Source organism: Cetorhinus maximus, chromosome 20 (assembly GCF_964194155.1).
Source record: "Cetorhinus maximus chromosome 20, sCetMax3.hap1.1, whole genome shotgun sequence".
NCBI lineage: Eukaryota > Metazoa > Chordata > Chondrichthyes > Lamniformes > Cetorhinidae > Cetorhinus > Cetorhinus maximus.
This window is the reverse complement of record NC_135898.1, coordinates 31,463,931-31,478,638: the sequence shown is the minus strand read 5'-3', so window position 1 is coordinate 31,478,638 and position 14,708 is coordinate 31,463,931. Positions and strand designations below refer to the sequence as shown.

Sequence of the window (14,708 nt, the reverse complement as noted above, 5' to 3'; positions counted from 1 at the left end):
TTTTAGACTAAGCCCCCTAATCCTACAATGGCCAACTGGCAGAAATTGTTTCTAACTACCTTCGCAGTTTCCCTTAATATCTTGAAAACTTTGATCAAATCACCCCTTAACCTTCTAAATTCAAGGGAACAGAAACCCAGTTTGTACAATCTCTTCTCATAATTAGCTCTTGGGATTCCAGGTATCATTTTGGTAAATCTATGCTACACACCCTCCTTCCTCTTTGGTGTATAGAACCAAACAGTACTCCAGGTGTGGTCTAATCAGGATTTTGTGCAGCTGTAGCATGACTCTTGCCCCTTGAATTCTAGTTATGGATGTTTATTCTCTATACTTGTCCATGACATTTTAATGATCTATGTACACGGATCATCAATCTTCTTTGGTCCTTCACAGCTTCTAGCTTTTCATCAATAAATGAGTACTCTGATCTTATTTTTAGTCCAAAGTAGACAACTTTATACTTGCCTATATTGAAATCAATTTGCGACAGTTTTGCCTATTGACTTAATCTATTCATATCTGTAATTTTATACTTTCATCTGCATGCTTACAATACATTGATATTAGTGCCATCAGCAAACTTACATAGGAGCATAGGGCTTAGCAGCAGGAGTAGGCCATTTAAGCCTGCTCCACCATTTAATAAGGTCATGGCTGATTTGGTTGTAGTTTCAACTCCACTTTACTGTCTGTTCCCCATAACCCTGGACTCCCTTGTCTAACAAAAATCTGCCTGACTGTCTTGAATAAGTTTAAAGACTCAGATTCCACTACCTTCTAGGGAAGAAAATTCCCCACTCTAACGACCCTCAGAAAAAAATCTCTCTGCCTTAAAAGGGAGACCTCTTACTCTTAAACCATGCCCCCGAGTTCTAGTCTCACCCGCAAGAGGAAACATCCTTCAGGTATCCACCCTATTCAGTCCCCTCAGGATCCTAGATGCTTCAATAAGATCACCTCTTATTCTTCTAAATTCCAATGGGTATAGGCCTAACATGTCCAACCTTTCTTCATAAAATAATCCCTCTTCTCAGGAATGAGTGAACCTTCTCTTAACTGCTTCTGAAGTAATTATATATTTTTTCAAATAAGGAGACCAAAACTGTACATAGTATCCCAGGTGTGGTTGCACCAAGGATCTGTACAGCTGCAGTAATACTTGCCTACTTTTATATTCAATTCCTCTTGCAATAAATGCCAACATTCCATTTACCTTCCTAATCACTTTCTGTACCTGCTTACTAACTTTGTGATTCATGTACCAGGACACCCAGATCCCCATGTACCACTGAGTTCTGCAATCTCTCTCTATTTAAATGTACAGTGCTTGTCCACTTTGGCAAGAAGAATGGAAAAGTCCACATTTACCCACACGATACTCCATCTGCCAAATTTTTGCCCACTTACTTAATCGCTCTATATCCCTTTGCAGACTCTCTACCTCCTCTTCACAACTTTCCTACCTATCCTGGTGTCGTCATATGTCATATTTGCCAGTCTTTGTCCAATTAAAAAAAAAATTATTTAATGAGAGTGAAGGGTTTCAGTGAGCTAGGGAGAAAAATTCTTATCTCAGTCCTAAACTGTAGACTCCATTAAAATTGCCATCAGACTACTGGCACTTTGTAACCAGACACACAAAGAATCGGCCAACAAGAAAGAGGGAGGACAAATGCTATAAACATTAACGTGCAGAATACTGCAAAGTATCTTTAGCCTGTTGGGTATATATGTGAGTCCAATCTCACACCAACACGGTTGACTTTTCAGTGCCCTATCAAGCCAATGCCCTTGTCTTTTCATCCTTTGTGCATATTTTTAAATCTCTATTGCCCAACAGTTAGACATTAACGGTCTGAATGTCACTCAACCGATTCACCTGGTTAAAACTATTTTATTTATTCATGGAATGTGGGTTTCACTGGCAAGGCCAGCATATATCACCCTCCCTAATCGCCCTTGACAAGATGGTGGTGTGGTGCCTTCTTAATCACTTCAGTTCATGTGGTGTAGGTACACCCACAGTGCTGTTAGGGAGGGAGTGCCAGGTAGAGGTCATAGGTTTGGGAGGTGCTGTGGTGTATCTTGCAGGTGGTACACACTGGTGCCAGGGGCAATAAATGTTTAAGGTGGTGGGTGGGTGACAATCAAGTGGGCTGCTTTGTCCTGGGTGATGTTGAACTTCTTGAGTGCTGTTGGAGCTGCACTCATTCAGTCAAGTGGGCAGTATTCCATCAGACTCCTGACTTGAGTCTTGTAGGTGGTGGACAGGCTTTGGGGAATCAAGTGGTGAATTACTCGCTGCAGAATTCCTAGCCTTTGATCTGTTCTTGTAGTCATAGCATTTATATGGCCCATCCAGTTAAGTTTCTGGTCAATGAAAATCCCCAGGATGTTGATGGTGGGGGATTCAATGATGGTAATGTCATTGAATCCCTAGGGGAGGTGGTTAGATTCTCACTTGTTGGCAATGGTCATTGCCTGGCACTTGTGTGGTGTCAACCAGCCCAAGACAATATTGTCCAGGCTTGCTGCACAAGGGTAAAGACTACTTCATTATCTGAGGAATTAGAAATAGAACTGAATGCTCTGCAATCATCAGCAAACATCTCCACTTCTGACTTTATAATGGATGGTCACTGATGTGTCACCTGAAGATAGCTGGATCCAGGACATTGCCGAGGAATGCCTCCAGCAATATCCTGGGGCTGAGATGACTAAAAGACTGACATTTATATAGCACCTTTCATGACCTCAGGAAATCCCACAGTCCCATATAGCCTATTAAACACTTTTATAGTGTAGTCACTATTGTAATGTAGGTTGGCTCCTTAGTGCGACACTTGGTCAAACGCTGCCTTCATGTTAAGGGTAGTAACACCTCACACCTTTGGGACTCAGTTGTTTTATCCATGTTTGCACCAAGGCTGTAATGAGGTCTGGAACCGAATGATCATTGCAGAGCCCAAACGGGCCTTCACATAGCTAATTATTGGCGAGTGCAAGCCTCAGATAGCTATCAACGACACCTCCCATCACTTTTTTTGAGTATAGACTGATGGAATTGGCTGGATTCAATTTCTCCTGCTTTTTACAGACAGCTCACACCTGGGAAATCTTTCACTTTGTTGGGTAGATGCCAATGTTGTAGCTATACTGGAATAGCTTGGGTAGAGGCTAGCTCTGGGGCACAAGTCTTCAGCACTAAAGCTGGATTGCTGATGAGGCTTCTTGATATGGCGTGGAGGACAGGCGGAGGACTGACATCTGTGATGATGGGAACTTCAGGAGGAAGCAGAGATGGGTTAATCACTTGGCACTTTCAGTTGAAGATAGTGGCGACCGCTTCAGCCTCCTCTTTAGCATTCACATGCTGGACTCTGCCATCATTGAAGATGGGGATATTTCTTGAAGTCTCTTCCTACCATTAGTTTAATTGTCCCATGGTATGACTGCAGAGAATTCATCTGATCCATTGATTGTGGGATTGCTTAGCTGTGTCAATAGCATACTTTATAGATACCCATGAGGTAGCTTTGGAACAAATTGAATGAGTTAATGCTGCCCTACTGAAAAATGGTAGGCACGTCTTTCAAGTGATTATTTGATTAGTTGGAAATCTAGATGGAAAAAAAGTTTTATGCAAACAATAACTATCAATGGAGACAAACATATTGGAAACAATGCTTCAACTCTGGCAACAGAAACCAAAGACAATGACCTCTTGGTGCAACTGGGAGTAGGATACTACTTTTCACAAGTAGTGGGGGTAAGCTCAAGAACTATTCAGTCAGTAAGCCAAATAATCCTGTGTTAATCGATATCCAATACTTGGCTCTCACTGACCATAGAGATGAGTGTGGAGAACATGGAAGATTGCAGATAGTACAAAGCATTTTGTTTGTTTGATCAGGGGCACAGAAGGATATTAGAGATGTAAGGGGACAAGGTGGGAAAGTGGATGTGAGATGGTGTTAGGTGGGAGGATGATGTTCGTCAAAAGATGATGCTAGGTAGAGGAATGAGAAAGCTATTAGGATGTGCCAACAGGACAACAATGGGAGGGGACAATAAAGGATACCAGGAGATGGCAAGAAAGCATGTGTGTAAAGTCTTAACTAGTCTGAACTACTTCTTTGTCTACAAATTCCATTACTATCCATTGATTTTCCAATAAGTGCTGCCCAGACCATTGAAAAAGGCCAAATCCACTCAAGCATTTTGATACCTCTGTGGAAATCCAATAGCAAGTTTGGTAGCTGGGCTTTGAGGCAGGAAACTTACATCCATAAAGTACACATCTATTGAAGCATATGCAATCCCTTCCAATTGCACCATATAAAGTAAAAACTGATCACTACCTTTGTCAGAGCAGCAGTGTGATCTTCACCACAACACACATAGACAATCTTCTGTGTTCGTAGAGATTTCAACAGGGCAGGAACATATCTGTCTGGGATCAAAATTTATGTTAAATAAGAAGCTTTGAACAGGACAGCAGAGTTCAGTTGTAGGCAATTATAATTTCAAAGAATAAATTAGAAATTTGATTATACATAAAATCAGTAAAGTCTTACACTTGAACATAAGTTACACAGGCCTTTAAGTGAAATGTAGCTGGTCTTTGTTTTCTGGATACCTTAGTTTTTAGCTTAAATAGGGATGCATTTGAATCATATCTCTGCCTAACTCGATACAAATGCTGCAAGGTGTGATGTTTGGATGTCTTTAGGTTACTGGCTAAAGTCATATTTATAAGTCATATAATTCTAGCACAAAGTTGTTCTGTGATTCGTTGGTCATATGCCCGATTGTCAGTTCACTTCAACTTGATAGTTAATCAAAGCTACATCCCCAATAATTATTACCCTGGACTGTTTAAATCAGAATTAGTCCAAAACTTTCAGAGACTAGCACAAGTCAGCTAACTCAAGAAGCTGGTAAAAATACAGAAACATTACATACAGTATAAATGCAATGTAGTACACACTTATAAAACTGATTTTCTTTCTGAGTAGTTAGATTAATTCAGCATTTACGTTGTTTAAAAACACATTCGTTCTCAGTGATATCTAGCTATTGAGTAATAAAGTTAATGGACACTTAAAAGCATAAAACAAGGTCTTGTGCTTTGACAGTTTGAGGCTTCCTTTCAATAGATTCCGGCAGGAAAAAACAATCCTGTATCTATGCTATCCTAGACATGTAACAAAAACACATCTGGTTGTTCAGCCAGGTGAAGATACCCATGTGGTCATCAGGAATTGGCACTCACCCATGAGAGCAATCTAAATACAAAAAACTAAAAAGAGCAGAAAGGAATACAAAAAAATTTAACAGCTCATCAGCACGCTCTCATTTAACCAGTCATAATTTAACAAATTGCAACAAATATTCCACAAAAATATCCTGACGTTTCACTGCTTTATTTTTGTCAAGATATTGCAGATTTTTGACTACTCACCATGTTCATCATTTAAGCCAAGTTGGCCAAATTTGTTGCAACCCCAACCAAACACAGCTCCTGAGAGTGAGAGTGCAAAGCTGTGTGCTCCACCTGCTGCAACCTGAACAAAAGGAACACCATTTAAAGATCTAACAGGTTGCGGTGATGGCTGGTTTCCAATATCTCGACCTAATCCCAGTTGCCCATTCTTATTCTGTCCCCATGAGAAAACTTGACTTCCTGAAAGACAGTTCATAAAAAATTAAGACAAGAATCAAATAAACTAAGAAAATATGATACACAATAATACTTTTCTCCTGAAGCACGTGCTTTAGTTAATCAAGGCCACAACGCTGCCATGTATTTTTAAAATCGTAAACATTATTCAGTGATTTCTAACTATAGCTTCTCATGCTTGAGTACTTACTTATTGGTAACCTGATGGTGCAGAAACTCAAAAACAAAATACTGCAGATGCTGGAAATTGGATATAGAAACAGAAAATGTTGCTCATTCTGCAGGTCTGGCAGCATTTGTGCATAGAGAAACAGAATTGTTTCAGGTCTGTGACCTTTCATCGGGAATCTGACATTCAGTTTCTCAAGGTGAATCTAGGATGGGCAATAAATGCTGGTCTTACCAGTGACACCCACACCCGATGAAAGTATTAAAAAAAAAAATCAAGACTGCGATTGATTTCTTTTTAAGGATTCAAAATCTAAGGAATATGGGTATAGTGCAGGAAGGTGGAACTGAGGTTGAAGAAGATCAACCATGACTGTATTGAATGGCACAGTGGGCTCAGAGGCTGAATGGTCTACTCCTGCTCTTATTTAGAAATACCGCTATATGGTTCAATTGATCAAACAACTACCAATTTTACTTGGTGGATGATAAATAAGGAACAACATTTTTAGTTGACAAATTAACAGTTCAAATTCCAATATTCTAAGATTAATTTTAATTATAAAAATTAGTTTTAATGCTATGTACTATTTTGTATGCAATTTCAAGGAACTTCTTTGAAGAAAATTTAACAAAAGCCAAAATAGAAAGATGTTCTTTGTCCACCACAATCCCAGGGCACGAGAGCCTTATTGTCTGCCATATTTTCCTAGCTACCCCTCCTTTGCTATTTTGCGGCAACCATTACACACCCCTTGGAACCATCTTTGTTTTCTTTTTGCCTTGCACCATCATCCCTTATGTCATTTAATGAATTCTGCCTTCAACTTCATCACAGACCTTTCCCCATTGTTCATCATCGCACCCCCCACCCCTCCCCCCACCCTTTATTCCTGAACCTGTACATCTCTAACATCTTCCAGTTCTGATGCAAGGACATAAGCTCAAAATGCTGGATTTTAACGTCCAAAAACAGATGGCTTGGTTCAGATGTTAAAATTTTAAAAACTCTGAAAAACAATCTTAGCCTGCCCACTTCCGGGTTCAGAGGGACAGGACAAGGGGCACACAGCCAGCTCGGACTAAGTAGGCAGGTTTGCTAATGAAATATTTTAATAAGGTTGGCAGCCTCTGACTCAACAATTTTCAGCCTTGGGAAACAGCACATCTGAAGAGAGGACAGCTTTGCAGAGAAAGTAAGTTTCTTTGGAGCAGTGCTTGTGAAGATGACGTGCTTCCTCCAAGCTCCTCAAATTTCCTCCACCAACCCCAGGATCAAGGTCCCCACCTGGATCAGTTATTGGGCCTAACTGTTCCAGAGTCCTCCCCAGCCAGGGGAAGCCAAGCCTACCAATGAAGCTGATCTCTGGTTAACAAACTAGCCTCCCCGTCCCCACCTGCCTACGCAACCCACCCCGTTAACATCCAGGGCATTTTAGCTTTCTCTCTTCACAGATGCTGCCTGGCCTGTTGAGTATTTCCAGCATTTCTGCTTTTATTTTCCAGTATCTGGAGAAAAGTCAAGGGTTTGCTCTAGTCAGCAAATAAAATATTGATGAAGCATTGAGGTCAAGGTAAAGCATTGCCGAAATCTTTCCTTACCTTTCGACAAAGCAAGAGAATGATAATAACCACAGGCCACTTGCGTTATCTGTACTTCTACTAAAGATTTTATATTCCTGGAAAAGTATAAATAAGACCATTTTAACAGGACAGTTATCCAACTAAGAACTAGGTACACAAATGCACATTGCACAAGTGCAAAAGAGTTAAAAGCACAACTTCAATTGAAAGGCTTTGGTGTAGTAGCCATTACAAACAACTGGTTACAAGTTGGGTGTAATTGTGACTTAAATATTCCAAGCTACAAGACCTTCAGAATGGACAGGAAAATTGAGAAAGTAGTAGCAGCAGCAATAACAATGAAGGACAATTAAAGCAGTGGAAAGAAAGAACTTCAAGTAAGGATGGACAGGCACTGGAAACAGAATGGACAGAACTAAAGAAAAGGTAAAGGATCGTGGAAATTGTCTAGAGATCTGGTGACATTGGGGGGAAGGGAATGTTTAAACACTATTATGATCCCCAGCTGAGGTTACCACTGATCCCTAGGTAAAACCCAACTTGATAATCCTAGCTTTGTTTGTTTAGGTAAGTGGAGAGGGGCTACTGAACAGAGTCACCGGAGTCAGCCAACGAACTTCTAACAAAAACATAAAACATTAAACAAGAAAAGATGAACTGTTATTACAATACTCCTTCATCCACAACTATACCTTTACAGATTTGCAAAGATAACACAAGTTACAAAAGCTATCTTATTCTCTAATGTTCACTGTAAATATAGTCCATGTAAACTAATTGGCAACCCGTGGTCAGGCACACCACATTCTGAAACCAAGAGACAGATGCCACCCCAGACAGATGCTACGGATCTCTCCTCGACACCCCGCCAGACGCTTGTCACACCTTGGGCAAACCAGTCTCACTGAACTCCGTCTTTCACACGAGGGTTTCCAATCTCCACTCTCGAAGAACTCGTTTTGGAATCTTCTCCCAAACAGACGCTTTCTCTCAGACGTCTTACACGAGTTCACCACCAGGGTTTCAAATTCTCTTTGATGTTCCTCTCCCCTGGGTCACTGCATGCATTCAAGCTGTCTTCCACGCACTCACTCTCACTGACTCAGCTGTCAACAGTACAACAGTGCTTCATATGCCCATAGCAAAGAGTTACAGACCTTTAGCTGTCTCTTTGGACCTTTTGTCCTCTTGCAAGCTGTTCTTACTTTAAATCGGCAGCTTGGAGCCTCTCTGCCTCTCACTCTTAACTTCACTTAACAGGACCTTTTCCAGGTTCCTCTCCTTCCTTTGACTAGAAGGTCTGCTTGGGACTTTCTCCTGTTCCACTCCCCTGGATTTTGGGGTCTTTTCTTTAGCTTGGGACTTGCTAACTGTCCCTTTTGCTCCAGTCTCTTTCTGGCAGCTACTTTCAGCCAATTTTAGCTTGGGACTGGCTATCTGTCCTTTATAGGTGGCTTCTGTTTGGCAACTGTCTTCAAACTGAACTTAAAACTGCTGTTCCTTTAGTTTTTCCTATGTGTGTCTATGGGAGGGAGCTGCCTCTCTGGACCCCTGTTGCTAGGCAACAGCCCAGTTTCTCTACTCTTTTGTTTGCTTTACTATGCTGCAACAGTCGTAAACCTCTCATTAGAAATGCAGGCACCTTTTAAAGTGAAGCTAAAACTCAACTTGACCTTTCTTAACACACAGATACAGAAATACAAATCAAACCTAAACATTAAAGCCAAAATTCATTCCTAGCACCTATAAATACAAATATAACTTACATAAACTCTCTATTTCCTAACAACAGACATCAGGATAGCATTGGTAATGGGAATCTTAATTTTCTCGTAGACTAGGAGAACAAGAACAGCTCAAATAGTAAAGGCAAATGAATTTCTAAAATGTATTCAGGTCAATTTTCTGGAACAATGTTTCAGAACGGGCAAGGAATAATAAACATTTTATTTAGTGCTGAGTAACAAACCGGAAGGTATTGGTCTAACTACAAAAGAACATTGATTACCGTAAAATAGGTTGAGCTATTCATGGGTAAACCTACAAACAATGAAGTTTTCATGGAAGTTATTAGTACGTACAGAATCTAGGAAACTTTGGAAGATTACAACCAGTGTATCCCCTATCTCTGCAGTCACCTTTTTTAGAACATTAGGATGCAGGCTAACAGGTTCAAAGGATTCATCAGCTTTCAGTTCCATTAACTGCTCCAGTCCTTGCTCTTTACTAAGATTAATTATTTTAAGTTCCTCACTCTCATTAGAGCCTTGATTCCCTATTTCTGGTATGTGTTTTGTGTCTTCTACTATGAAGCCAGATACCAAATATTAGTTAAATATCACTGCCATTTCCTTATTTCCCATTATTTATCTGGTCTTAGCCGCCAATGGACCCATATTTACTTTTTTAACTCTCTTCCTTTTTACATTCTTGGAGAAGCTCTTACAATTCGCTTTTATATTTTTGGCTAGCTTACTCATATTCTATGCTCTTCCTCTATTAATTTTTTTGGTCACCCTTTACCAATATCCAAAAATCTTCCAATCCTCAGGCTTACTGCTCTTCTACACAGCATTATAAGCCCCTACTTTAAATCTATACTATTCTTAACCTCTCTAGTTAGCACTGATTGAGCACTTTTCCCATTGGTTTGTTGACAATTATGAAATATTTCTTTTAATGTTCACTATTGCTATCTACCCTCATATCTTACCCAATTCGCCCCTTTTGCCTAGGTAATTGGCTTTATGTTCAATACTTTAGTTTCAGACTTACACAACTCGAACTCAATGTGAAACAGTATCATATTATGATCACCATTTCCCATGGATCCCTTACTATAAGATTAAGAATTTATCAACCTGTCCCATTACACAAAACAACATCTAAAGCAGACTCTTCCCGGAAATAAAAACAGAAAATGCTAGAAACACACTCTTCCGCAGGCACTGCCTGACCTGAAACAGAGTTAACATTCCAAGCTGATGACCTATGATCAGAACTTGGATAAGTTAGAAATATAATAGGTTTTAAGTGAAGTGGGTGGGGGAGAAGGTGGAAAAAGTACAAAAGGGAAGTCTGTGGTAGGATGGAAGACAGGAAGATTAAATGACAATGAGGTGTTGGCGCAAGATCAAAGGGACAAGTAAACAAGCAAAAAATATATCTTGAGGCTGGTATGAATGGCAGAATGGTGAGCTGCTGAAATCAAAAACAAGGGAGAAACAAGACAAATCAAAATCCGCAAAGCAAAAGGAAATAAAATGTTGGTGGTGATTACGGTCTGAAACCGTTGAACTCAATGTTAAGTCTGGAAGGCTGTAATCGAAAAATATGGTGTGTTCCTTGAGCTTGCGCCGAGCTTCACTGGAACACTGCAGGAGGCCAAGGTCAGAGGGGTCAGTGTCAGAGCAAGGTGGAGAGTTAAAATGACAGGTGACTGGAAATTCGGGGTCATGCTTGCTGACTGAATGAAGATGTTTCACAAAGCGGTCATCAAACCTGTGTTTGATCTCCCCCGTGCAGAACAGATTGCATTGTGAGCAGCAAATATAGTTTACTAAATTGTAATAGTATATGTAAATTGCTGATTCACTTGGAAGGAATGTTTGGTGCATTCGACAGGGAAGAGAGGAGGTAAAAGGGTAGAAATTGCATTCCCAGCACTTGCGTGGAAGATAATGATGGGTGTGATTGAGGAATGTATCAGGGTGCACGGAGGGAATGGTCCCTTCAGAATGCTGAATGGGGTGGGGGGAGGGAAAGGTGTGTTTGGTGGTGGCATCACGCTGAAGGTGACAAAAATAGTGGAGGATGATCCATTGGATATGAAGGCTGGTAGGATGAGGACAAGGGAAACCTGATCACGGTTCTGGGAGGGAGGGGAAGGGGTGAGAGCAGGAGTCTGTGAAATGGGCTGGGCATGGTCAAGGACCCAGTTAACTATACAATGGGTGGGGGGTGCGAGGGTGGTGGTTGAGCGGTGGTGAAGAGAGGGAGAATCTTCAGTTGGGGAAAACAGACATATCAGAAGCATTGAATGGACATTGTATCATCAGAACATGTGATGGGGAATGAGAAACTGGGAGAATGGAATGTATTCTTTACAGGAAGCAGGGTATGAGGAAGTGTAGTTGAGGTGGGAGTCAGTGGACTCGATGAATATTGGTTGATATCCATCTCCAAAAACAGGCATAGAAAAACTGAGGAAGGAAACGGAAGAGTCAGGGGTTAGGCCATGTGAATGAGAAAGAAGGGTGGAATCCGGAAACCCAGTTGAGGAAATTTTCCAGTTCTGGGGGAGAGAAGGGAGCAATATCTTTTATTTGGAGAAAGTGAATGGAGTTACAAGAGAAGTTGTTCAATGTGAGAACAAGTTCAGCTGGGTGGAGGAGGGTGGTGCTGGAGGGTGACTGAGTGGACCTCCATTCAAGGAAGAAGCAAAAAGCCCCGATACTGTCCTGGTGGGGAATGGAGGTGTAAAGGGACATCCAAGGTGAAGAGGAGACTGTTAGGGCAAGGAAATTGGAAACTGTTGAAGTGATGTAGGCATCAAAAGATTCACAGATGTAGGTAGCAACAGACTGGACAAAAAAAAGTCAAGATAGGAAGAAATCAGTTCACTTGGGAAGGAATGGGCTGAAACATTAGGCTAATCAGGGCAGAGTTCATAATTTATTGTTCTTGGATCTTGGGAAGGAGGTAGAAGTGGGCTGTTCAGGGTTGAGGGTCTATCCTGTTGGTAGGTTTTGGAAGGAAGATCTCCAGAGATGAGGTCAGTGACAGTGCTGGAGACAATGGCTTGATGTTAAGTAGTGGGGGAGGTAGGAGGAAGTATCAGAGAAACAGGTTAGACTGAGTGAAGGAACAGAAAAATTGAGACAGGCGATGCCATGCTGGCAGTTTTCAATGAAAAGATCAAGAGAGGGTCAGGGCAAATCATTCAGGTCAGAGAGCAGAAAGTTAGAGGTACTCTGAATATACAGCAAGGGGTAAAATTAGAAGAGATGGGGTCAGAGGTAAGTGAAGGGAAAGAAAGGCCTGGAGGGATGTGCCAATTATGAGTTGCTGAAGATTATGACCCTTCACACCAAAAAAGAAAGGAAAAAAACATTTTTCATTAAATCGTCAAATGAGGTAAAGGATAAAATGAAACTGCAGACCAGGACAGGATTGAGAGGGAGTGAGGCTTTTTTCTGGTTGGTTTCACAATATATTGTTCTAAGTAACTGTCTTAAACACATTCCATGAACTTGTTCTCCAAACTACTTTTGCTGTTTCGATTTGATATGAAAATTGAAGTTCCCCATGATTACTGTACTGCTTTCGTAACAAAAGTTTATTTCATGGTTAATGCACTGTCCAACTGTACAGTTGCTATTAAGGGGCCTATAAACTACTCCCAGCAGCATTTCCTAACCTTTGTTAATTCTCATCTCAACCCATACCAATGCTTCCTGCTCTTTTCAGCAAAGATTCTACTTCACTACTGTCCTGTGTCAACCTGTATTTTCAGCATCCTCCTCCTTTTCCATTTTGTCTGCATTTCCTAAACATCAACTACCTAAAATATTTAGTTTCCAAATGAAATTGCATATCTGTAATGGTTTTAGATCAACTTTTTAATCTCTATTTATGCAATTAAATTGCCTATCTTGTTGTGAACACATTATTCGTTTAGGTAAAGTACGTTTAATTTTAACTTGCTATTTTTCCCTGATGCATTTTACCATTAAACATTTTGTTCCTTCCTGTCACACTTTGCTTATCACTATCCCAAACTGCTACATTCTTCTGTGACTGATTTTTCTCTTTAGATTTATAATCTTCCCCTCACTTGAACCCTCTTCTCCCACCCTTTTAGTTTAAAGTCCTATCTACAGCCCCAGTTATATGATTTGTCAAGACATTAGTCCCAGCCCAGTTTACATGGAGCCTGCCCTAACAGAACATCTTTTTTCAGCAGCATTGGTGCAAATGCCACATGAATCAAAACCCCAATTCCCAAACATCACTCAGCCACACATTCAACTCTGATTTGTTAGATGTTCTCCCAATTTGCACACAGCTCCAGCAGTAACCCAGAAATCATTACCTTTGAGATTCTGCTTATTAATTTGGACTCTAGTTCCTCAAACCCCCTCAGCAGAACCTCATTTCTCTTTCTATTCATGTTGTTGCTTCCTATATGAGCCATGACAAACAGATCTTTTCCCTCCCAATCCAAGCTCTTCTCCAGTTGCGAGGAGATGCCTTTAACCATGAGCTGATCAGGGCAGGGAACACAAACTTCGGAACTCCCAGGTGCGGCTGTGGCTATACTAGCCCTGTCACTACATTCCATTTCACTCTCCCTACTTGAATGGCCTCCTGTACCATGGTTTGTCCATCCACCCAGCAGACTTTGTCCTTATCCACGCAAACTAAGAGTCTTGTACCTGTTGGATAAGGGTAAAGGCAGAGGCTCCTCCAGCACTGCACATGGTTTGACTCATGTTTGACTTTCAGTCACACCCTCCTGTCTGCGATCACTAACTAGACCAGTGCCAACTCCAAACCGATGGGCTGTGACTGTCTTCTAGATCAAAGCATCCAGGTAATTTTCCCCTTCCTGATGCACTGATTTTCTGCATCTCAGAATCCAGCTCACCATCTCTGAACTGAAGTTTCTTGAAACGTAGATACTTACTGCAGATGTGGTAGTCTGGGACCACAATGCTCTCCACAAACTTTCACATGCTGCAGTTACAGCAGACCACTTACACTGCCATTCCTTTATAGGAAGATTAAATTAAATGTTTACATGAACCACTACAATTATTGGAGGAACCCCCTTCCCCACTCTGTACCAAATTTCCACTTTCTTCAAATTCTCAATTTTCATAGAGGAGAGTGCGAGAGGAGGACCCCGAGCCAGGGAGTCAGCAGCACCTAGAGGAGAGCAGAGGATCTATAAAAACAGCACGAGAAGTCGAGAGCAGAGGTAACTAAGGGAGTTCGGTGAAGAGGAAGGAGGTGCTCCTTTCCTTTACTACCTTTCCTCAGAAAGAAGAGTGGCGGTCTTGGTAAGTAGGGCCTGGTGAGTAAATTTGAAAAGTGTAATATTTTTAAACAAGTAGCTATACTTGGATTTAACTGAGAACTGCCAGGAACAAGGGAAATTTAAGGCCAAGATAATAAAGTAATATAAAAAAATCCAAAGTAGAATAAAGTTAATGGAAGTAGAGTTAAGACCTGGCAGGGCTGCTCAGTCGAGTGGAATGCGTGTCCT

General features: G+C 41.0%; 1 protein-coding gene across 2 annotated transcripts in view; it reads right to left on the bottom strand.

Moving 5' to 3' along the window:
• Window positions 1-14,708, bottom strand: part of herc4 (HECT and RLD domain containing E3 ubiquitin protein ligase 4) — a 140,456-nt gene that overhangs the window by 89,309 nt on the left and 36,439 nt on the right. For both annotated transcript variants that reach the window (XM_078565854.1, XM_078565853.1), the window contains exons 4-6: window positions 7,457-7,533; window positions 5,468-5,689; window positions 4,365-4,456 (exon numbers count right to left, since the gene is read on the bottom strand). In XM_078565854.1, coding sequence (XP_078421980.1) covers window positions 4,365-4,456; window positions 5,468-5,689; window positions 7,457-7,533 — 391 coding nt within the window. The remainder of the gene's footprint in view (window positions 1-4,364; window positions 4,457-5,467; window positions 5,690-7,456; window positions 7,534-14,708) is intronic.